This window comes from Hippoglossus hippoglossus, chromosome 8, assembly GCF_009819705.1.
Source record: "Hippoglossus hippoglossus isolate fHipHip1 chromosome 8, fHipHip1.pri, whole genome shotgun sequence".
NCBI lineage: Eukaryota > Metazoa > Chordata > Actinopteri > Pleuronectiformes > Pleuronectidae > Hippoglossus > Hippoglossus hippoglossus.
The window spans coordinates 4,102,907-4,128,380 of NC_047158.1; the positions used below are offsets into that span (position 1 = coordinate 4,102,907).

A 25,474-nucleotide genomic window follows, 5' to 3' on the forward strand; every position below is an offset into this window, starting at 1 on the left:
AGACACCAGAAAATTAAATATTAATTGATTTTATTAAATGACAATATAACATTTAAAACAGATCATTGGAGGATTTAATAAAAAAAAAAAAAGAATATAATTAATTTAATTAAGATAAAGGAATAGTCTAAATATGGCAGGATTAGACACAAATAAATTAAAAACAGTCAAAAGTTGAATCAGATAATTTGCCTTATATCATAACCCATAAAGTTAATTTCTATCTCTAACTGACTCAAGAGCCACATTCATTTCTCACAGTAAAATATGGAGATATGGCAACAAATAAACCTAAAACATAAATAATGTATTTTGAACTACAACTCTTAAGAATAAAAAAGATTTAAAATAAAATAAAAAATCAGTTAGTCCAGTTAAACAGATAAAATCTATCTACACACTCAGTGCAGTTAATACGCAAATCCCTGAAGTAGGATTCTGGCTGTGTTAGTTGACCCAGGCTGTTCACTTCTGCCACTTTGTGATCTCAATGCCCACGGCCCATGCCCCATGTTGTGATTGGTCAACCACTTCCAGTGCGAGAGGCAATGTCATCTTCTGATCTGGCTTCGTAAGGGGGCATGCCAGACATCACAATGATGCGGTAGTATGGTCTGGACTGCTGGTGAGGTCTTTCAGGAGGTTCAGTGTTTTCTGTGGGGGAGGGGAGGCCCCTTTACCACAGACTTTAGGCTGTTTAACTCTGCCAAACTTTTACATTGAGAACAAAAAAAAAAAATCTATATTACACACTTAGCACTGAGCAATACAAGAAAATACTGAAAATCAGCATAGGTCTCCCTTAATATTTAAGACCTGATGGTGACACTAAAGAAAAGGTCAGTCCACAAATGCAGCAGGAATTATCCTCCGAGTAAAAAGTGTTAGGAGCTCAGATGTCTATAGTGTGAACTAAATGTTGTATATTTGCTTGTCATACAAAGAATTTTCAACAAAATCAAAGTGAAAAACATCTAAACTCTTTTCAAATCATTTAAGAGTGGAAAGACACCTTTGTATCTTATCTGCAGATTTTGAATAAAAAGTTATTATGAATCATCTGTTTTTTTTCCATATTCCAACATATTAAAGACCTGTTTTTTCTTCTGCTGGCGTTCTGAACTATAGTCGTGAGCTGAAGAAATCAAGGTGTCCTTGGATAAGTACCATTCACATCAGCTTTCAGTTGCTTGTTTAATGACTGAGACCGATTTCTAATAAATATATTTAGTCACTTAAAGGGAATGTTTTTACTACAAATAAAAATCATTAAAAAAAGGATTTGTTTACCATGTACACTGGAAATAATTTTATAATTACAGAAGGACACGATTACTTCCTGTTTAAATCTTGTGGTTGACATCCTTATGCTGTAAAACATGATTTCAGAGAATTCAACGTTTGAATACTTGGCAGTTAAATCTTTCTCACTGACGTTCTTCCATGACACCGACAGGTCTTTGTTCTAGTTTCACCTTTGCCTCCATCTGTCTGTTTCCATCTCACTATTTATTCAGTCTCTTCCCTTTCCGTCCTCCCCTCACCTCTCCCTCACACACACACGTATCTGGTGAGTGTCTCTCAGTCAGTCTTGGTGGTTTTGTGTCTCCAGGGATAAATCAGCTCCCCGACAAAGAGTTTCTTGACCAGCGCTGCCCATGAGTCTTTTGGGTAACAGCTGTAAGTGGGAGTGCGGTAGGTCTGAACCACTGTGCTGCACTTCAGAGGGTTAATCTGAGGAAGAAACACACAACAGCCTGATCATTAAAAAAGTTTCAAAAAATGAAATCAGTACATCATTTGCATCCTATGGTAGAAAAGTACTTGAATTCTTAGCTTAAATATATTTTTCTGCTGCTAAGGGTCTGATAATCAAAATCATAGACTGTAAATAAAGATGCACGAAGCATCTCCACTTCCTCCTGTTGTAGAAAAAGGAAGCTTAACATCCCGGCTATGGGTGCAACCTTCTTGCACTTTTGATGTCATCTAGAGCCAAAGTCTGTACAGAAGCGATCATGGCGTTGAGCCGTGGCATCAGGGTCCCATTGATACACACGCATGACCAATCGCGAGTCAGTCTAAGCTGTCAACCATGATGTCTCAGCCCGTTTTTATATCATCAAATAACTAATTAAAACCAAACTTATCAGAAACATGAACGCTTGAACATACATCAGTGTTATAAGAACTACCTAAAATGACAGAAACCATCTTTGAGAACTTGTGTTCTTTGATTTTTTAAGTTTTGTCTATTTCCCATGTGCTACAAGTCCCCTGTTCTCAGAAACCAACTAAATCGAGCTTTAAAACAGACATGAAATGTGACCTCTTACCTCCATCATTAGGTGAAGGGCCATTCCAGGTTCTTCACACAGGACCCGGAACTTTACACCTTCTGTAACGTACATGACGCAGATCACAGAATAAGTATAATTTCAATCAACGCACCCGTCCAGAAAAACACCACATTTACTTTAAGAATTATCTACACAGTTATTATCTACCCTTGTCCACATGCTATTTATATGAATAAATCGAAACTGTAAACACAAACAGAGTGGACAGAAGATCTGGGGGGATATACCTGCCAATCTGTAGGACCGACAGATGCGGAGGGCCATAGCGAACAGCGGGAAGGAGTTGAGGAAATCCACACTCAGGTGGACGACACCCTGGAGAAGCACCACCAGCAACCGCAACTGCAAAACAACAGGACACACAGGGGTCAAAAACAAAGACATTCCTTCTGGAAATAATCACCTATTCATAAATCACTTTGGTAACAGAACGGCTAACCTGTACCGGATCAGGTTAAATTCGAGATAAGAGATCAACACCTATAAAAGCTTCAACCACTGAGCAATCAGTTCCTTTGAAACATGACATCAGTGTTATGAGAGGATCACGTGGTGCTCGGTGGGCGGAATATTAGAGGGTGTCTGTCTCCCTCTCTCCTCTCTCCTCCTCCTCAAGGCACTCCGATGAGCATCTTAATGAAAGATATAGATTCTAATCGGAGGGAATAATTAACCTTTGTCAGCTGCTGGAGCCATACATAACCATCCTGAGCAATGCACTCACAGTACCACAGACTGTCTGCAGTGATCTGTGTTTTCTTTGATTGTGGGAGTTACTTGTACACTGTGGGTGATGCTGGTGTTTGTTTTAGATTTGCTCAAAGGGTGCTTGAACTCACCAGGGCTGTACCTGAAAGAATAAGGCTAAAACTGTCCTACACACAATGAGCATACATGTAAATAAGAGGTTAATTTAATAGAAACCCTAAGTTATATATTCTTGCCTGAATGATAGGACATATAAACTACAAGAACATTCACACAATCTGAGTTTTTGTGCCAGCTGTTCTTCTTGCATTTACGGCTGTAACTGTGTTTCTTTAAGTCTGGAAAACGTGTTTGTACTCTTCGTATTTTCCTAATACAATAGTTTGCTCCTATTTTGTGAAATATTCGGCACTGCTGCCAGTCAAACTTGTCCATGTCTGTGATTGGTCATATGTAATAAACACCACCCATTTTATGTGCACATGCTCATATCTAGATGGGGAACCTGGGTTGACTTATCGAGTTGATAACCAGCTTTGTGCGACCGCTTAGCCCGACCGTGTTAGTTAGGTTAAGTTCAGTCAGCTAACCGAAAGATATCCAGGGTATGTTGAGCTTGCTTCGTAGCACAGGTCCCAAGATCTATCTAACAGTTTGTAAAGTTTGTAAAAGGTAGAAAGCTGTTGTCAGTTTGAATTAATGATTAACGCAGTGTGAAGGTGAACAATGAGGATGGAAATATCCACAGAATTAAGTGAGGAAAAGGAAAAATGTGTTTGTTCTCCTGACGCTGTTTTTCTGGCTCTGCGGCAGGAAACAGATCCTGCACAGCTCTTACGGGCACGTTTATTTTTGCAGCCTGAGAAAACAGTCACCAAAAGTTGTGCTTCAAACCCGCCTGCCACCGTCTGCGTTTGTGACACACATCGCAAAAAAAACCACTAAACAAATTCTACCATGTTTCTGTGTCTTTGGTTCAGAAACACTTTTAAATCATCATGACTGTTAAGTTATCTTTTAAAAGGAGACCAGCCTTATGGCTGTAATCAAAAGGGGTGAAGGATAAAACACAATATTTTTGGGGCTAGTGCACAGTTGTAAATGAAGAGTAATAAGCACATATGCATTTAATAACCAAGACTAGTGTGTCAACCCAACCTGATGTCACCCATTGGTCTGTGAGCTGCTGTGATGAAGCCTCTAGTTTGACATTTTGTCCAGCGCCATCTCAGTTTTTTGAAAACAGAGGTAACCATATGTGGAGGAGCGGGGGTGGAGCCTGACACTGCACACCCACCCACCCAGCTGCAACCATTACGCGGTACGAGATGTCTATCACATGGTATCCACGCCCCAATGCATACTGTGCTTTATCATTTATTTGACTTTGACTTGGTCATTTAAGAGAATACTGGCTTCACTTTGTGGACATGGAGTCTGTCTGTTTTTTTTAAGTCTATGGTTATGGCTGACTCTAAATGAAAAAAAGTTATGTTGCTGACAACAGAAGAAATGTAAATCTTCCCCACCTGCTGGTGTTTAGTTACCACTCATACACTGCCTGGACTAGATTTGTTCAGGTTTACCGGGATGCCAACATGGATGCCATATTAAGCTCCAGACAATGAACAGCAGACCCTTAAAAATCAGAGATCTGAGAACACTTAGAGGAAATGCAGATTGTTCTGCAGGAGTTTCGTTCATCATCATCAAAGTGGTCACTGCTGGAACTGACACATAAAGATCTCTCCACTTACCAGAGTGAAGACTAGGTAGTAGAGCGCTGTCGTGGGAAGCAGGAAGAGCAGGATGGTGAAGAGCAGCGTTCCAATGAAGAGCTGGAGCATCACAAACCACAAAAGCACTCTCAATAAACATCAACATGTCTGAGTACATTATGACTATATAGTACTAATGTGTGTGGGTTACCTGGTCCAGGTCATAGGAGCAGGAGTCCACTCTCTGACGCAGGACGTTCCACTTCTTCCCTCTGAAGAGCCTCCAGAGAGACGAGAGGCCGTAGATCTTCAGACAGTACAATCTAAACCACACACACACACACACACACACACACACACACACACACACACACACACACACACACACACACACACACACACACACACACACACACACACACACACACACACAGTTACATTTTTATTCCATTATTTCCCAGAGTAGATGTGATCTGTGATCAGAGCAGGAGATAATTTTAGGTGCAGGAATAAAGATTTAATGAGTCACTCTGACGAAGGTTCTTTGACTGAACGTAACACGCACACACGCATGCACACACGCGTGCCAACACACATACAGGAGGAGCTGCTGGTGCATAAATATGTAGCATTTCATTATGCACTGCAGACAAGGTAGACAAGCTATATTTAGAGCAAATCAAATGCATAATTAAGTCAGTCCTCTCTCCTCCAACATGCAGGATGATTACCAGTGTTCATACACATCACACCACACATCAGCCATTACTCCTCCTGGTTAGAACAGAACCAGGTGAGTGCATGCTTGAGTCCACTTCACAGCCACGGAGGCAAACGTTTGGAAAGGCTGCCCCCTGCAGGCTAATTATGAACGTAACACCTCATAAAAAACGAGTGCTTGTCCCAACTCGCGGTTTTATTCAGCATTGTTAACAGTATGTGGAGTGTTCAAAAAATGAAGGGGAAGCAAAATAGAGGGTAAAAGTGGGCCAAATTTAAAATTCAATACCATGTTCACAAGAACAGGACAGATGGAAGGAGAGACAGACAGATAATCTGAAAACATAAGCCACTGGATGTTGCCAGCATGGGTGTAAAAATATAAAACTGCAAAACCTACAGAGAAATCATAACAATATTTAACTGTAAGACTGAGGTGCCACAGGAATGATCACCCACCTTTTAGGACATTAATGTTCTCTCTGTAAAGTGTAACCATTAGGGACATGTTTCCAGTAACGTGATGTTACACATTAGGGCCTAATCAATGTTCTGGATTTTTAGGGGTAGATGCCGATATAAGGGAGTAAAAGATTTCCTACACCGAAATATCTGCAGATAGTTTTGTCTATGATTCCTAACATGTCGTACTCAAACTTTTATGAGAAGGAAATGTAATTGAGGCCATCATCTGTTATCTGTGTGCAACAGGGGCCTGCAAATCACTCAATGTGATTAAACCTCTTAAATCTTATCAGCAGCTGCTTTAAGTACAGTATATATATATATATATATATATATTTCAGTCTCCAGTAGAGCCTGACCTATTTATCGGTTTACAGATATTAACGGTGGATATTAGCCTCTTAGAATCATATTGTGAGTTTTGGCATCAACCTCAGCGATATGCACTGAATTATTCAATTCAAAAATATTCCTCTAAATGCAGTGGAAACGTCAACTTCTGATCAAAGTAATCAATTAAAAGTCCATTCAGCTAAGGGAGCTGTTCAGCCAACATAGCTGACATTTACCTATTGCAAATGGAGCTCACATGAAGAAATGTAACCTCCACCTCACTAAAGGTTTTATCTATATACCAGCACAAAACTGATAATTACCAATATAAAGTTTTTCTGAACAGACACTTCGTTAACACTTACAAAAAGTAGCATTTGCATTTTGGAAAATAAAACTGTAGTGAGGCTAAAGCCACATTGACAATACTTCTTAAACCAAAAACACAATGAAAACGAATTCACTCAGCACTGTGGTCTCACCTGGCTCCGTAGACATAGAAGCAGTAGATATGGAAGGTGAGGAGGGCCACCATATCTGAGAGCAGCGAGAGGGCAAAGGTCAGGCCCAGGCAGGCGGACAGGCCCCCGTACCAGAGGATCCCCTCAACGAACGGAGACATCAGGTGGATGTAGCCTGGACGGACAGGTGATACATTAAAAGTGAGAGTCCGACAAGCGTGATGATGTCTGAAGCCCCTGGATTCTGATCGCAGAACGTTAAGTCCAGCACAATATAATGCTCCGAGTGTGTTTGTAGTGTCACTCACTGATCCACAGGTGAATGTGGTAGAGGAAGAAGCGTCCCAGAACCTGGTCCAGGGCCCGATTCATCTTCAGCCCAGCAGGAGCTCCCATCAGCCACTGCAGCAGCTCATCCAGCTCTTTGGCCACATGCTGCAGAAAAAACAGAATTTAAATGGTCGAATGTTGTTATATTGAATCAGTTAAAGTAGCACATGTAACTTTTTTTACCTTAAAAAAATAACAGTTTCAAAATGACTGTGTAGCCCTCCACATACCTCGACCAAATCATGGCAAGAATTTATGACCCTACGACCTTGTGCTCTGATACGTCATTCATCTCAGATGACCAGAGCATTTTGTAGTCTGAACCAGGTAACACATACTTACATCTGCCGCGGGCACCAGCGTGTTTGCTAACATGGTGATGTGGTTGTCTCTGTAGAGCCAAGAGATGAGCAGCAGGCCGAGAGCCACGTCCACCAAGATTGACACCACGATGTTGGCTTTTCTACAGACAGAGGATGGGAAAGTTCAAACAGGAGAGAAGACACTTTCCCCTCTGCAACATCTCAAGTTAGTGAATGTCTGTCCCATAGTTAGTCCCCCTCAACTGCCCAAAGGATTTTCTATGGATATTTCATGGTCTTCTGAGGCTGATTGTTACTCAATTTAGTGACCTTAAAAAGGTCCAGTGTGTAAGATTAATGTGAAAGAGATCTATTGGCAGAAATTTTATATAAATAATCCTAGTGATGTTTTCACTAGTGTGTTTCATCTAAATTGTATGAATTGTAGTTTTCTTTACCCTAGAATGGACCCTTTATATTTAAATACTTTAGGTCCTCCCTATGGAGGCTGCCATGTTTTTTACAGTAGCCCAACCTGGACAAACTAAACACCTTTTGAGTTTTTATGACAACTGAAGGCTACCACAGGTTCTCTTTCATGTTTGGAAAGGGAGGGTGAGGTGAGGGGTATATCAGCTGCAAAGTGCAACTTCACCACTAGATGTCACTAAATTCTACACACTGAACCTTTAAATAGAACTCCAGCATCACAACAGAACTACCACAGGTTAGCACAGTTATACTCACCTGATGATAAACCCCTCCAATTTTTGGGAAATTCTATGAGCTTTAATAAAAATCAGGTCAAAATATATAAACAAGATAAGGTGACAGTACCATATCTAAAACAGTTCTGCCTAAACAGAGAGATGTGATGAGGATATTAGAGATGGAGCAGCTCACGGGGGAGTAATTCAGCTTTTACCAGAAACTCACCTCATGAAGTCTGAGTGTCCTACAGCTGGTTTGGTTGAGCTGATAGTCCTCATGTGTTCGGTTCTATAGTTGAGCTGGACACACGTGGACAGTTTACTGCCCAGGAAGCGGAGCGGGTACCAGCTGAAGATGCTGGAGATGAACAAAACAATCACAATAGTAAATAATAAAGACACAGGTCAGATATGAGTCATTTCGTCTATGTCTTACACAACTGTTAGATGCAATGGTTATTGATCTATTGTAAAACTCATCAATATTTAGGCCACCATGTAATTTTTACTGAGAAACAGCGCCATCTGCAGCTACACCTGGTGATTAATTCTGTCGGGCTCCGTGAAGTAATGAAGTAATTTTCTACTTCTTTCTCTACTAAAACACTAAAACACAACTGAACGGTGGAGATTACCCATGACATGACCCCTTACTTACTTAACCTAAAGAGCTGCCATTATAACAAATGCATCAAACTCTGTTTATAATTCTTCATATTTTAAAAGTTTCCTGGCTGAGTATTGCTGTTTTTAATGCCTTCTAAGTCTTTTTAACTGATCTACAGTTCAGCATTACTCTTGAACTTGCAGGACCTGATTCTGATCATTGAAGCTGCGACAATCTGTCAGTTCCACACTTTTCACAGGGGACTGTACCCGCTCACCAAAGTTACATAGAGCAAGAACAGATGTTCAGGGTGAAGAGTGGGAATGAAAGGGAAACATTCTCCATATTCCAAGTCAGTGAAGCATCAAACTAATTTTTATCAAGTTGCTGTTTTTAACATTAAAAATGTGCACAGTCTTACTGTAATACAACTGTGACAAATATTTTTACTGACATTAGAAGCAGTCTCGAGAAGAGATTTTCAGCTTACAGTTATTTAACTCTTTAATCTTTGTGCATGTTATTAACGCCTCCTCTCTACATTTGGTTTTACACTGTTATCGTGTTAAGTTCATAATCAGGGATTCAAGTATTTTGATTCTTAAATTTTCAACCCTGTGGAGTGTAAACTTTTACAAAAAAGGACAAAACCAAAACCCAACAACAATCCAAACATTCTCTACAATCGTGTGAGTTGGAATATTGTATTTTCTTTTAGGCTTCATCATGCAATTATTTAGATTATTAATCATTAATTAATCTACCAATAATTGATTAATCATTTACCCTAAAAAAAAAAAGGTATGTAAAAATGGCAGCCCCAAAGATATTTAATCTAAAATCACCTAAGGCCAGAGTTATACTTGCTTTTACCTACATGTACAAATCATTGGTGCGTTGGTTGTGCACGTCCACGGTAACTAACACTATGCATCTGCAAGATGCAGTTTGCACATGAACGGTAGTGGCAGAATATGGGGTGAGTTCTATGGTGTGCCCTCTTGTGGAATACTCTAGTTACATGCGTAGTACACAGAGAGTATGTGAACAATTATGCTCATGCATCTGGTTGTCTATGCAAACATGTGACTAAACAGCAAATATATCTCTGGCCTTAGACAGAGAAAAACTGAAAATCCTCAAAGTGGGGGTCCTCAAACAGAATAGTCATATAATTTATTGTTTGCTATATTTCTGCTTTGGCTCTACTTTCCCTCCTCTCACCGGATGTTGCAGATCCACGTCCACATGGACAACAGCCACGTGATGAGCAGGCAGAGCGGGACAGAAGCTTGTTTGAGCAGCTCCACAATGATGCTGCCCTCTCGACCTTCAGACTGCCAGTGAGTCGACTTGAGCGGCCCGTCGTCGTATCTGTCCAGGAAGAACAGAGGCTGACTGTGAGCCACCGTGTGGAACATCTGGACCAGAGGAGACAGGAAGCTTCAATAAACCGGTTACATTCGCACACATTCACACACTCTGGCAACAAGTCAACGACACAATTGAATCTTTTTTCTTCAAAGTGCTCTGGACCTTGGACACAAAAGTCAATAAAATGTATTTCTTCTTTCTTTGTAAAAATGTTGAATATAGTAACAGCAACTAGAAGGGAACTCTGCCAAGGCTAATGCCCTAGCTTGCCATGTTAAGGTAAGTGAAATCCTGGATCTCCCTGTTTATACGAATCCGCTCCAAAATTCAATGTAAAACTTCATGGAACTCTGTTGAGTAGCTTTTGCATAATCCTGCTAACTAAAGAAACAAACACCTATGAAAACATAATTTCTTTGGCAGAGGTAATTACTATTAATGCAGATAACAATGGAAGAACGAAGCAGAGGATAAACCATTCTGACGAGACAAATCAAAACACCTCCAGACAGCAGTTAGTGGTTCAGTGTCTTGCTCAAGGACACTTCGGCATGCTCTCTGGAGTTTCCTGGGATCAGGAAAACAAATTCATTGTTTTGTGAATTGTCATTTTGAAGCCTCTAGTTCAGCATTTTGTGCAGCGCCATCTTGGTTTTTGAAACTAGACATTTCATGCTGCATCACTTTACTTATTTTATATTATAATTTATTTTCTGCATGTGTCACTCTCGTCTCATACCTGTCTAAGCTCAGATGGAGGATCAGTTTTGGGGTCAGGAACTCCATTCTGGATGGGGTGAAGCTCCGACAGCATCACCTTCCTCTGCTCGTAGTGGACGAAGATCACCTTCTTCTCCTCTTCCCCTTCCTCCTCCTCACCATCAGTCTTCTCATCCTCTTCATCTCTCTTCTTCTTTACTTTCTGCTGAGCTACAACTCCATCTGGCCACGACAAAGATAAATACATTTTTAACGACTGATATTTGTATTTAAAAAAATCGGGAACGCAAAATCCTGCAATACCAGTGCAGAAACCCAGTGAATATCAGTGTGATGTCTTACTCTGATCCCGAAGGAGGATGTTACAGATGAAGCCCGCCTTGCCCACCTCGCGGCTGATCTGGAGCCAGCGCTCCTGTGGGAAGATGGTGCTGAGGTCTACGAGGAAGCTCTCCATGCCCTCCTGACCATCTTTGGGTAAACTCCATGAACCCAACACCGACAGCTCCACACCACTCTGAGCCTGCATCTGGGAGAAAGATACTTTTTCAATACTGATATAACTTTTTTAAATTGTCGTTATTCAAATATTCATAATAAATATCTATAAATAAAAAGAGAATACAAATGCAACCAAATATGCAGAACCTAAATGAAGGAAATGAAAATGTTTTACGTACAATATAAACAAAAATGCATTTATTTATTCAGTAAAATCAAAGTCATATCAGTAAATAGAAATGCTGATACTAATATGTCTGTGAAAGACTCATTATTTATTATCAACTAACCATTTACATTTTTCAGGCTCCACTTGTTATTTAAATGTTTAACTCCTTGACTAAAACAATACTATTAAATTGAACCACAAAAACCCAAGTGACCTAATTGACACACATTTCAACTTCTCCCTTCCTTTTTTCTTTGTATTTCCATTTCTTTCTGTTTCCTTTTTTTACTAATCTCATATTGGTGCCTTTTTCTATGTCTAAACTGAATTTACTAGAAAGGAGAGTCCTGCTAACTTATACTAATCTCTATGCATTTGTACAGAAAAACTGTTGTGACATGAACTGTGCTCTGCATTTTCAGGTACAGCTTTGTAATGAATGTGTTTGTTAATTAATCTGTATCTTTTTCCATGTGTGTCCTTTTTATCCGTACATTAAATTCACTTTTTGTTTGTATCTGCTCCGGGAATAATTTACCGCGTTTCAATAAAAGTTCAACACTCCAATAAAAGCTGTTATACATGAAGGTTTAGAATTCCCCTACCTTAACCCTGATGGACACTTGCTAATCTAAACTAAGAGTCTTTACTTGCTTAGCGTCGATCAGAGTCCAATATGAGGCCAATATGATCTATCAGGAGACCAATCTGATTCATCTCCTCCAGAGCTGAGACGACGAAAAGTCCTTTGTAGCGCTGCACTGACCTTCTGGATGTACTGTTTGACCTGTCCAGAAATGAACGGGTAGTGGATGACCGCCAGCACCACGGCCGAGTCATTATTGGCGATCCAGCGGCCCACCAGCAGCCCGCTGTCGGCCCGGTTACAGCATTGTGGGAAGAAAATCTTGAGCACCATGGCGTCACTGCTGCTCAGAGTTCAGCCTGCAGCCGCTCGGATGATCTGAGAGACATGAGAGAAAAATCGACCAGCATCGGTACCAGGGAGTCTAGAGCAATAAACAAATTCCATTCGGCTCGGTGGAGTGAAGAGATGGTCATCAGTCCAGAAGCTAATACTGCTTTACCACGTCGTTTCGAATCCAGCTCAAGTATGTTGTACTATATTTATGTTTTTACCCATATGATTTATATTGTTGTCTCAACGTGATGCTGACACGTACACATTACATTAACTCGTGATGTTTTTTTTTTTTATGTTTATTTCAACGAGACCTTCAGTAGATCACCGCACTTCAGACACAGGCGCTTTGGGAAAATGACAAATCTGCGACCAAGTCTGCAACCGAACGACAACATCTGGAATAAAGACAACAAAACACCAGTTGCCATGATCCCCAGTTAAACTGGAACACCGGCGACATCGAATCCAAACTGAAGCTGCTGAAATAAAATCAACCATCTCCTGCCCTCAATTGGCACTAATACCCCATCAAGAATATAAATCTCAGAAACGGCTGAGAATCCTACCAATTATTTAGACAGCTTCTCTCTGATCACCCTTGATCAGCTGACCAAAATAATCCCATGTTCTAAACCAACAACTTGTATCTTAGATCCCATTCCTACAAAATTACTGAAAGAAATTCTGCCCCTAATTGATAGTACATTACTGAACACAATCAATCTGTCACTATCATCAGGATATGTACCACAGTCCTTTAAAATAGCTGTAATCAAACCCCTTCTCAAAAAACCCACCCTAGACCCGGAGGTTTTAGCCAACTACAGACCGATATCCAACCTCCCCTTCCTGTCTAAAATCCTTGAAAAAGTTGTAGCCAATCAGCTGTGTGAGTTTCTCCAGGAAAGTAATATATATGAAGACTTTCAGTCGGGGTTTAGAGCTAATCACAGCCCGGACACAGCCTTGGCAAAAGTCACTAATGACCTTCTAATAGCTTCAGATCAGGGATTTGTGTCTGTCCTCGTTCTGTTAGATCTTAGTGCAGCATTCGACACAATTGACCATCAAATTTTATTACAGCGACTAGAACAGTTAATTAGCATTAAAGGAACCGCCCTAAACTGGTTTAAATCATATTTTTTCAGATCGATTCCAATTTGTGCAAATTAATGATGAGTCATCTGTGCGCACCAAAGTTAACCACGGTGTTCCACAGGGCTCTGTGCTCGGCCCAATTTTATTCTCATTATAAGCTTCCGCTAGGAAACACTCGGTAAATTTTCATTGCTATGCCGATGACACCCAGTTATACTTGTCAATAAAACCACAACAATGTAATCAATTAACTAAACTCCAAGCATGTCTCAAGGACATAAAAACCTGGATGACCCGCAATTTTCTCTTATTAAACTCAAATAAAACAGAGGTTCTAATACTTGGCCCTAAACACCTTAGAGATACATTATCTAATGATATAGCTGCGCTAGACGACATTGCCCTTGCTTCCAATGAAACAGTCAGGAACTTGGGAGTCTGCAGCTTGTCCAAAATGCTGCGGCACGTGTCCTGACAAGAACCAGGAAAAGAGACCACATTTCTCCAGTATTAGCTTCGCTACACTGGCTTCCAGTTAAATCTAGAATATAATTTAAAATTATCCTCCTCACCTTCAAGGCCCTTAATAATTTGGCACCATTATACCTCAAAGAGCTGATAGTACCTTATCAACCCACTAGAGCACTGTGCTCCCAGAATTCAGGCTTACTTGTCGTCCCTAAAGTCTCTAAAAGTAGAGTAGGAGTCAGAGCTTTCAGCGATCAAGCTCCTCTCCTATGGAATCATCTCCCACTTTCAGTTCGGGAGGCAGACACCATCTGTACGTTTAAGAGTAGGCTTAAAACCTTCCTTTACGATAAAGCTTATAGTTAGAGCCAGTCCGGGCTTGTCTTAGACCTGCTCTTAGTTATGCTGCTATAGGTTTAGAATGTCGGGGGACACATGACACACGGAGCTTCTCTTTCCAGCTTCTCCTTCCTCTTCTCAATCTTTATCACATCAAAGAAATTAATATCTCATCAATACATGTTACTGACTTGACCTCTTCCCCGGAGTCCCTTTGCCTTATCGTTCGCAGATCCAGGGCCGCAGCTGCGGGCCACATCGTGGATTATGATCTGTGGATCGCGTATCAGAGATCGTAATGATGGATCCAGTATGGTGGATTCTGTATCGTGCTGGCTGATCGTGACAATAATGGCGGATTCTGTATCATGTTGGCATCTGATAATGGTGGTGGACCACGATCGAGGTGGCAGCTGATGGTGGATCCTAATGGCGGCAGTGGACAATGACTGTGGACTATAGTGGCATCCGATCTTGATGGTGGATCATGATCTTGCTGGCTGCTGACCATAGACTATGATTGCAGCAGGACTGCTTGATATATAGTATTTATCCTCGGATCCTCGACCGTTACTGACAATAATCTATCAATTCATTGACCTCCAGTTATGCTTCAAAATTTGTATTCTTATCAATGCTGCTAAAACCCTTATCTTGGTGATGTTCTCCTTTACACTTGACATCTATTGCACTTCTGTCCATCCTGGGAGAGGGATCCCTCACATGTGGCTCTCTCTGGGGTTTCTACCTTCTTTTTACCCTGTTAAAAAGGGTTTTTTAGTAGTTTTTCCTGACTCTTGTTGAGGGTTAAGGGCAGAGGATGTCACACCTTGTTAAAGCCCTATGAGACAAATTGTGATTTGTGAATATGGGCTATACAAATAAAATTTGAGTGATTGATTGATTGATTCAACGCTCTGTTTACAGGTAAGCACGACAGCAGGAGAAATAGTACATTTGCCATTTTTAAAGGGAGTTTGTGGAACCACCTTCCAGATATGGCACAACAATTTAAGACAAAGTAAACATTGTGTATGCCGAATTGATTAGTGGATCCTTCCTGATCATAAACAATACTCCATCTTTTAATCTCTGTTAACGACAGGGAGACAAATACTAAATTTCCCGTTTTTAAAGGGAGTTTGTAGAACGAGCGGTTGTAACTGGGTTAGACAGCTGGACTCCTTTGACCTTCACATATCGAGTCGACGCTTGTTGTTGAGTGAAAAGCTCCCGGGCTGGATCACCATTGATTTCAGTGACAGCGCCGTCAAATGGCATCGGGGAAGTAGGTTAGATGAAGATTAGCAGGCGAACAGCAAATGTGAGAGAACTTCCCCAGATTCTATGGTTTAAATCCGTTTAAAGTCAACGTGAATTCACACTGAATCTTACGCCTTCAGGTGAATCTGTGATGAGATACGAGTTTAAACACATTTGATTTACCTTCAATATCAGCGACACGAGCTTTCACCTTCCGTCTGCAGCGTCGAGAACAGCACAGCTACGAACTACACACCGACATTTTCTTTGTTTATAGTCCAGCGCAAAAATCCCTCCGGTGAGAAACAAACATTAATGTGAGTTCCTATTACCGAATTAATGATATTTTATTTTAAAATCCACAAAGTATTTAACATTTGAAGTGGATAAATTCAATTATGAAAAATCACCAATGTTTTTTTTTTATTTATTGAAGAATTTAATTTTTTTATTTTTTATTTAAATGTGCTGGAATCCTTTCAGTTTAATTTGAAATAATTTTAATAAACAATCACGTTTAACTCAAAACGGTGATAATAATCACATAAATATATTAGATAATTATATGACAAATAAGCTAAAAAACTTAAAGTCTTATAAATCTGAGTGAGGGAGGATTCATTAAGAGCAAAGGAATTTAATTGAACAGCTACAACTAACAACAGATAATAAGTTCTACAATGCTCAGAATTAAAATGTTGCACCTATTTGATCGAGTCACCTACAGACAAACTTTATTTGCTTTCAAGATCCTGAAGAGAGCAGAAGCATTTTGAGACAAGAAACCTCTTAAGTATCATCTAATGAGAAGGAAACAATGCAGCCACAGCCCTATGCCAGCAGAGTCAGACAGGATCTTATTCTAGTTTTAAAAGTAACATCATCATTGAAGGTAAAACCTACATATGAAGAAAGTACCAACTTAAAAATCTGAAATACTTCTCTTCATCCAACAAGGTTCAATCATTAATTTGCAAACATGCACGTGAAACTCAATCTGAAACTTTTCATTTTTCATTTCATGGTTATATCTCATATGCCCAGACCCACTGCCTATAAGGATGGGCACATTTCCAGTGGGAAAGAGTTTGTGATTTTTGCAAGCATGGATCATCCACATGAACAGAATATATTTCATTTTCAAATTGATGCTGCTCAACACCAAAATTGCAGAACAAACAGAAACAGACCATAAAATATTAACAATCTGCTTGTTACTCACCATAAAATGCCCGCAGTGTATGTGTGGTTCTCTCTCTGTGTATGTGTGTGTGTGTGTGTGTGTGTGTGTGTGTGTGTGGGAGAGAGAGAGAGAGAGAGTGAGACTAAGGAGTTGGCCCAACTGTAAAGAAACTTATCTCCTCCTGCAGTGACACAGCAAGAAAAGAGCGGGATGAAAACCTGAAGCAGAAGTTGAAGCTGTCAGCCGTTTCTTTAGTTGTTAAAAAAATAGATTAAAACATTATATATGAATATATAAATGTATTTGATATTGTTTGGGGTAGACTATATTTCTTGTCTTACTATTGATTTCAATATTCTACTAGTACAACATTGAAGCACATGTTTCCACAGACACAACAACTATTCTTTTATTCTATTATTTGTTGCAGCACTTTGTTGTTTAATTAAACAATACTTAAACAATTTAAAGACTACACTACCCAGTAGCTCTAGCGAGAGACGTTTGCGGTGGATTGTGGGTAAGCAGGAAGTAAACAAACGCGCATGGTCTCAAAAGATTCTGCTGGTTCGCAGCAGGAAACCTTCCGAGATCGGATTATAAAAGAAAAGATGGATGTGTTGAAAGAAAAGATGGATGTGTTGAACGATTTCCAGCGATTTTTTTTCTCTATGAGTCGTTTGGCTTCGTTTCCCTGGACTGTGAGTGGAACCTAACTCAGTTCACATCTGTGTGTTCGTGCTGCTACACATCAGGCGACTCTTCTGGATAATTCGGCCAAACATCTGAAACACTAATCAACACAGATAATCTATTTTATTTTTCTCAAAGAGCTGCAGCCTCTGCTCTGCTGTGGAGTTTGTGGAAGAGCTATATTAGGTTTGCAGTGAAATAGACGAAAATACAGATTGGAATTTAATGTAAGAGAAGATTATTTTGCCTCCAGTCGAGGTCGAGTTCACTTCTTCAAAGGTTTTGTTTGTTACAAACATTAATATCTGTATGTTAAGAAAAACAAGTATATCAATAGCAATACAATTTATTTATACAGCCCTTTCAAAACAGTGTGTCAACCTGCTTTACAGGTTTTCACGAAAATTACAACATTAAGAGTAATATGGCACTAAAATGGAAAAAAATACATGGAGTTATATTCACCAAATACAAGATCAAAATAAAACGAAGGAAAAGAATTGTAGCAAAAAAACTGTGGAGGCAAATAAAGAAATAGTAATGATAATAGTCATAATAATGCTAGTAACAATGTATTGCTCACTGTTAGGTCTCTGATGTGTTAGATACAAGAATCCAGATCAGTTTCCATAAATCTCCATTCATTCATCTCACCTATACCACAACGCAGCTTCCATCTCACGTGGATACGGTCAAAACACTCTGACCTCCTTCCCTCTAGTTCCTACCTATTTGGTACATTTCCTGAAACACACAGGGATACCTACTAGACAAACAATATTTAGAAATGGCCCCAACAATCATACAATTTTAAAGAAATTATATAAACAAGTTTTTTTATTATCACATCATTAAGGTCCTGAGGACAAAATACCTGGTCGACGGACAGAGGAGTCCTGCGAATGAGATCAAATCCATAATTATGAGGGGGAAAAAACTGTGAAATGTTGTAAAATGCACTGACTAAATAATTTTAAGATTCTGTGATATAAACAAAAACACATTGAAGGTCTGAAACCTTACCATTATGTCTGACTAATCATTTCTGCTTTTACAGTTTCTAGAAAAAGACCTGCAAAGCAACAAATCATCACAATTCATTTTAGATATCTTGAAACAGGTGAGGATGTCTGCACACAAACATCATCAGAGTGTCCTGAGTTTTCGGGGAAACTAACAACAGTGTGTCTGTCGTGTTGTTTCCAGACGTGTCTTCACCCTCTGTGCACAAAGTTTCCACCATCAGTCAAATACAGGAGGCTGTTCATCTCCGAGCTCATCAGACAGGTTGGTCCTCCGTCTATAAAGTTTCTGCTTCATCCCTCTCAGCTCGGGGGCCCCAGGCAGTTGCACGTTTTGTCAACCTCTTGGTGTCTGTGTTCCCTCCACAGCAGGAGGCGGCGGGCTGCGACCCTCTGGACGAGCTCTACGACGCTCTGGCCAAGGTGCTGGGAGCTGAAGACACGCCTGACTGCTACAAGAGCTACTTACTGGTACTTAACACATACAGCTCGCTACCTACAGACTGTCTTTTCATTTTCTTAAAGAGCATCTCTTTCATTTGTCTCTCTAAAAGTATAAAAATAGAAATAATCAGCATTTGTGTTCATACCAACTAATTCCCTGAAATGAGCAAAACCAACCCTGTGTTTGTTCATGTCAAGTCAACACTTTGTGACTCCCCCCTCCATCTGTGGCTCTCAGCTTCAAGCTCATTGATTCCCACTAAAGACAAATATATATCGTTAAGAAGGTTAAGTAATTTGCTACAACTGTTGCAGACGGTACGTTTATCAAACAGAAGGAAACAGTGCAGTTGTTGGGGAGTATTTTCAGCAGAAGAATAAAATGTGGCTGCAGTGACGTTTCAGAGTCACAGTCCATCTGGTGCTGCAGCTCACTACAATATATTAAATATTTACATACCAACTATAAATTGGGTGAAAGTTAATAATCAGTGTGTCCTGAAGTACTCTCTACTTTTTCATGTCATTAACACAATGTGAAAAAAAAAAGAATCCCATGTGGGTAAGCTGATGGTTTATGTGCTGCAGCCCTGTGGTGACTCAGTCAGCCTGTTGGAGAACGTAGCTCTGATCTCAGAGGGAACCACCGGTCTGGTGACCTGGGAGAGCGCCCTCTACCTGGCAGAGTGGGCTCTGGATCACCAGCAGGCCTTCACTGGCAGGTACGGTACCACCACCCCAACATTAAAGGAATAGACTCACAAAAGCTAAGTTCAACACCACTCTCATGCCTGTGCTCTAATAGTTTATTTTAGCATAGGGACTGGGATTAGAGGGTAACTGCTCCCATGGCTCTACCATGACAAAACCCACCTGTCAGCACCTATAAAGTAGAACCAGATCCATATGGATTTTTGGGAGCCAATGCTAATACTGATTGTTAGTGAATACAAAAATTCAGACACCGATATCCCGGCCGATATTTAGAAGTGACTGGCGTTGTTCTGCTGGACGGCGACTCCTGGACAAAACAGTTTTAGTATAATTTTCCTACTTAAAATTAAGACACTTCTGAGAATCAGTGTCAAACCACTGGGATGTCACTCATTGGTTTTTGAACTGTAGTTTTGTTAACAAATGCTGCACTCTACTGGACAAACTACATAATGATACAATTACCAACAGCCAAATCCCTTTGACCTCCACCAAGGAGGTGATGTTTTCAGCATTTGTCTGTAAGTACACAAACGATTCCATGAAATTTGTAAACGGATGGAGAATTGCCTATGGAAGAACTCATTCAATTTGGATCTGAGTATATGAACAGATCCAGGAATGGGGATGAGGGGATGGTTGACAAGGGCTGAGGGAGAGGAAGGATGGGAGAGGAGATAAGGAGGTGTTTATTTACCCCAAACAGCCAAAGTAGCTTTATGAACAACATGTTATATCGGGTTTGTTTTATTAATAGAAAACCAAGTGAAAATGACAAGTTGTCAGCAAAGTCACTGCACCAGGCAAAGAAGTCATCACATAAACCAGTTGCTCTTTTCACATTTAGTTTTTTAGCACAGATTAAAGAAGATTCAATTACTATTATTATTCAAGTGCTGATAGGTGGAGTTTGTTTATATAAAGTGAAGTTAACTTTCCTTTCCAGTTTTGATGACAATGTCAATTTGACGTAGTGAAGCACCAGAACCCCAAAGATTAAAATCTCTCTCTGATATGACATGATATGTGTTGTTAAACTTTAATGGGATCAGGGATCCTACATTTACATTATGCTGTTTTCCCTCCTCCTCCTCTTGTCTGCAGGACAGTTCTGGAGCTGGGCAGTGGTGTGGGGTTGACCGGTATCACCATCTGTCGCTCCTGCAGCCCGAACAGATATTTCTTCAGCGACTGTCACCCCAGCGTCCTGCAGAAACTGAGGACCAACGTCCAGCTGAATGGGCTGAGTGAGCAGACGACTCCCACGGCCAACGTTGAACTGCTGGACTGGACTACAGCGACTGAGGAGCAGTTACAAGAGATCGGAGCTGACACCGTCATCGCTGCAGGTCTGCGTTCAGTCTTATCGTCTGCCACGAAGGAAATTAATTTACACAGTGGATTAGAGAAGAACCAGCTATTTCAGATCAAAGATTTTCTGTCTGTTCAGTATCGATTGGTCTGTGTGATACTCAAGATATCTCAGTAAATACTGGATTGCCCAGACACATATGTGTGACCGGTCCTCCATCATGTCTATCAGGCATTTGAAACTTGTACATTGACTTCAGTAGGAACGTCTCAAACTAACATTTACTACTCAGGTTGCCCTCAGGCTCTTCTCTGCTGTTCTAAGTCTAATTGATTATACTAATTCCCTCAAGACCGTAGTAAGATATCATATTCACGAGAATGGGACTCACACACACAACCTGGAAAACATAATGACTCTGGACATGGCATAAAAAACAACACAACACATGTGTCCTTTAAATAAATCAGTTTAAATCGTGGAAAAAGACTTCAAGGTCATAAAGGTAAGAACAGGCTCATCCTCTGCTCTGCGTGTTCATGACTCTCCTGTTAGTTTTCTTCAAACTGTTTTGTCGAGCTCGTCGTAGACAAAGAACGTGGAGATGACCTGTTTTCTCAAATGATAAAAACCGCACAGATGTTAAATCCCTGTGTTCCAGATGTGGTGTACGATCCCGAAATCGTGGGATGCCTGGTGACACTTCTGACCAAGATCCTGAGATGTTCTTCTCCCGAGGTCCTTATCTGCTCCACCATAAGAAACCCGGAGACGTACAGCGGCTTCAAGCAGCAGCTCGGTAAGAGGTTTTATTCTTACAGACATCGAGGTGATGGACGGTTAAAGACCTGTCACAGTCAAACCAGTCTTAGTTTTTCCCTGATGACTAAAGTAAAGTTTAAAGTGTTGGATGAAGTTGGAGCTGATTTGTTTTTATTCTGATGACAAACAGTAACTTTAGCAGGACTCTGTCTTCTGTAGTTATTGGGGGACATTTGAGCCGTTTAACTCTGCATTCAGGTGCTTCTCGGATGGTCCAGAGATGGGAAGTCATTCTTCAGACTTCGCTGAATTCATGTGCTTTTAAGCAATAAGATGCTATGACCAACTGACTTTATTTACTTGTTACAACTATTGGTTGCTGTTAACTGTTTTCTGGCCTCAGTGATTGAACTTGTTGTTTTTTTGTTTTCACAGAAAACGCAGGAATCAACCATCATGTGGTCACAGGACATGTCAGCCACGTGTTTCCTTACAGCAGATTCTCATCAATAGAAATGATCAAACTGTACAGATGACACGAATGTAGCACCATAAAGATTTGATTTACAAAGGTACATCCTCAAAGTTTCAAACAATTGAGTCAAGGGCCACTTTCACTCCTACCCGGTGTCCCGTGATCCAGATGTGCAGTCTGCGAGTATGGGAGGGCTTGTTTAATGTTGGTGGTCTCACCAGGGAATTTATTCTGCTCCTTACGAAGGCTATTCTGAATTCATTTTGTTGGACCCCTCAACAAGAGCCTTGCGCTTGATTCCCTTGTTAAGTGCATCTGTTGTGTTATTTGTTGTGTTTAACAAAAAAATCATATTTCACCTATTGATAATTACATATTGCAAATAAATAAATTAGGCATTTATCGAATTGATCAAATTAAAACTTTTCATCCTGCAATAATTTTTTTTACTAAACATTCAATCCCTCAGAATTGGCTTGCAGCAAGTAGTTTTCTCATTTTCCGCCATCTCTAGTTTTAGTGACTCTTTCAGAAATATAGCGTGGTCATTATATGCACAGCCTGTACATGCAGTTTGCATGCATCTCCTTTTACTCCACAACAAACACTTTTTACCGATTTCAATTGATAAGTACAGTGTATTTAGGAATTTTTTTAGATTTTCGCAAGCATCCATTTTCCCCAAACTACAAAAAAATGTAGAATTTTCTATGTATCTAACGAATTTAAAGTAACAATGATTAAGTTGAGGAAAGTACATGAAAGTAGAGAAGTTGCATATAATGAACCATCTTTCTGACTTGCTGGCTGAATATCTGAATGACATGCTCATATTTTACACTTACAGAATCTGCACACCGCATTTTAATCGGTGTTTGCAAAATAGGTATAGAAACAGCCATCAGTCAGTTAATTAGAAACTTCTTACTGTCAACTGTATGTTTGGGGGGGGGGGGGGGGGGGGGGGGGGGGGGGAAGGAAGGGGAAGCTGTGTAAAGATCCGGCAACTGTCATGCATTTGAATATTTTTTAGATAGAGAGGATATACAGAGAGCAAGCCTCAAATATGAGTCACAATTTTGAAACGATACCAGAAAGAAAACCCATGACAAACACTAGATAGAAATGGCAACTTTAGAGAAAAACCAACCTGAAGTAACTGCCTACACTGAGTAATGTTGCAATAGAATTTAATTTACATATAAATTGTGTATTTAACATATTTTCCACCAGTAAATTCACAAAATCGAATTTAAATAGAAATTGGGGAAAATTCTTAATTCCACAATGCCATTACCAATGTGATATTTCCAGAAAGTTAAAAACTATGTGCAACACTGATGAAAAATGTGCCCATTTTTACAGACTTTATTGAGGTTGACCACGCAGATCTTCAGGAGTAACTTGATAAGACGGCTGTTCTACTTGTTTGATGTTAGAGTTGCAATGTGTAATATTTAACCTGTATGAAAAAGAGCCCTCATTGGTATTGTGCTTTCAATCATTTTCTTAGATTACCTGAAAGTTTTAATTACACACATGTACTTTCAGCCAGTACTGTCATATTGATTTTTTCATATTGATTTTAATTGAGGTTGAAGGTCGGCTTATGTTAACGCTCCCCTTGTGTCAATAGATGGACTGTTGATGTTTATTATTTAATCTTTTTTTCACATTTATTTTTAGTTTATTAGAATGTGTTGTTTCAGCTGCAAAGACACACCTCCCCTCTAAGTATTGATACCGGCCATTAAAAAAACCATTAGGCTCAATGGCCACTGAACTAAAGTAGAGTTCATGTGATTAATATACTATGATTATTCAAATGTATTGGATGTAAAATTACAATTGTAAGTGTTACTGATTTAAAATCTAAATTGTATTCCTAAATGTTATAATACTAATTAATAAATGAACATCACCAGTAATGTCTTTACTTACTAGTATGTGTGTATAGAATATGTACTATGTGTTTTTGTTACTTTGGTTGGTATATTACAGATCAGCATCAGTACAGGAAGATGAAGCTTGGTTGAATTCACATTAGAGTCTGTGCTGATGTTTGCTTCCAGGGCATCAGTCATACCTGCCTTTGGTCTCGTGCACATCCACTTTAAAGTTCCTTCATTGAGACATGCACGGTATCAGACAGATGTTTCTGAAAGCTATATGCTTTAACCTTCCCCCTGAGTCGTGGTTAGGAGGACTTTCGTCGTTTCATGACCACTATTTAATCGTTGTTTTGGTTGTTACCTTCGCCAAGGAGGTTTTGTTTTCATCTGTGTTCGTTGTCTGTCTGTAAGTAAACGGCATTACACAAAAACTACTGGTGGAAGGATGTGTTATGGGTCAGGGAAGAACCCATTACATTTAGCTGTGGATCTGGATCACTAGAGATAGGGATTTTTAGGCATTTTTTGGTTTCGTTTCTATAGAAACAACACAGAGAAATTGATGGAAAAAATCAGGCATGTTTAAGAGACTGATATTTATATGTGTGCAATTTGGTTCAGATCTGAATGAAAATCTAGATCCAGTGAATTTAAATGAGGTTTCATGAGGGGACTGTTAGGCCTTGGTGGAGGTATTTACCCTACTGAGTGTTTTTATTGAGTTAATGTTGAAGTTGTGTTTGGTTTATGTTAATATGTCACATTAAAAAATTATGACATAATCTCAGACATTGCAAACAATATACCACAAGGTAGTGTCATATACTGTACATTTATAAATTTCAAACAGGTTATACAGCAGAACTTCAGTATAGAGGAGGTTAAACCAATCAAAAAAGTGATATGTTCAGAATCTGCTGCTGCAACACAAAGTGTAAAATCCAGACACACAGTTCAATAAGAACTTTTATTTGAGATGTTAAATCTGCAGCACCAAGGAATAGAAGAGAGGAGGAGGAATGTGTGTGTGGGTCAGAGGTCAAGCAGGAACAGCGCTCCAGGCTCCTGGAGAGGGGTTTATGGGATAACACTTCCTCCTAGTGGCTGAAATAGAAAATTGCTTTTAAAGGGATAGTTCACCGAAAATTGAAAATGTACTCACTATCTACTCACCACTATGGCGAAGGAGGGGTGGGTGAAGTGTTTGAGTCCACAAATCACCTCTGGAGTTTCAGGGGTATACAGTGTTGCAGCCAAATCCAATACATATGAAGTCAATGGTAACCTCAACATGCCTCCATACTGCTCGTGTGGTGTCCTTCAAGTGTCCCAAGCCTGGACATTCATATTCGACGAATATAATTAATATACTATGATCAATATTACATTTTGATAAAAATGTAACT

At 39.8% G+C, this 25,474-nt stretch overlaps 2 protein-coding genes across 2 annotated transcripts; one reads left to right on the forward strand and one right to left on the reverse strand.

Moving 5' to 3' along the window:
* Positions 1-14: 14 nt before the first annotated feature.
* On the reverse strand, positions 15-15,853 carry pigq (phosphatidylinositol glycan anchor biosynthesis, class Q). The gene is made up of 14 exons (XM_034592380.1): positions 15,755-15,853; positions 12,245-12,442; positions 11,151-11,337; positions 10,828-11,030; positions 9,939-10,135; positions 8,334-8,465; positions 7,438-7,558; positions 7,074-7,200; positions 6,787-6,940; positions 4,998-5,109; positions 4,826-4,906; positions 2,588-2,702; positions 2,337-2,398; positions 15-1,734 (listed from the first exon to the last, which is right to left on the reverse strand). The coding sequence occupies exons 2-14, from the start codon at positions 12,395-12,397 to the stop codon at positions 1,582-1,584; spliced, it is 1,797 nt and encodes a 598-aa protein (XP_034448271.1). The 5' UTR covers positions 12,398-12,442; positions 15,755-15,853; the 3' UTR covers positions 15-1,581.
* A 1,425-nt stretch (positions 15,854-17,278) lies between these two features.
* eef2kmt (eukaryotic elongation factor 2 lysine methyltransferase) lies at positions 17,279-23,650 on the forward strand. The gene is made up of 8 exons (XM_034593873.1): positions 17,279-17,455; positions 18,505-18,567; positions 18,654-18,734; positions 18,839-18,940; positions 19,502-19,635; positions 20,732-20,976; positions 21,601-21,738; positions 22,137-23,650. Exons 1-8 carry the CDS (start codon positions 17,300-17,302, stop codon positions 22,235-22,237), a joined length of 1,020 nt encoding a protein of 339 aa, XP_034449764.1. The 5' UTR covers positions 17,279-17,299; the 3' UTR covers positions 22,238-23,650.
* Positions 23,651-25,474: the final 1,824 nt, after the last annotated feature.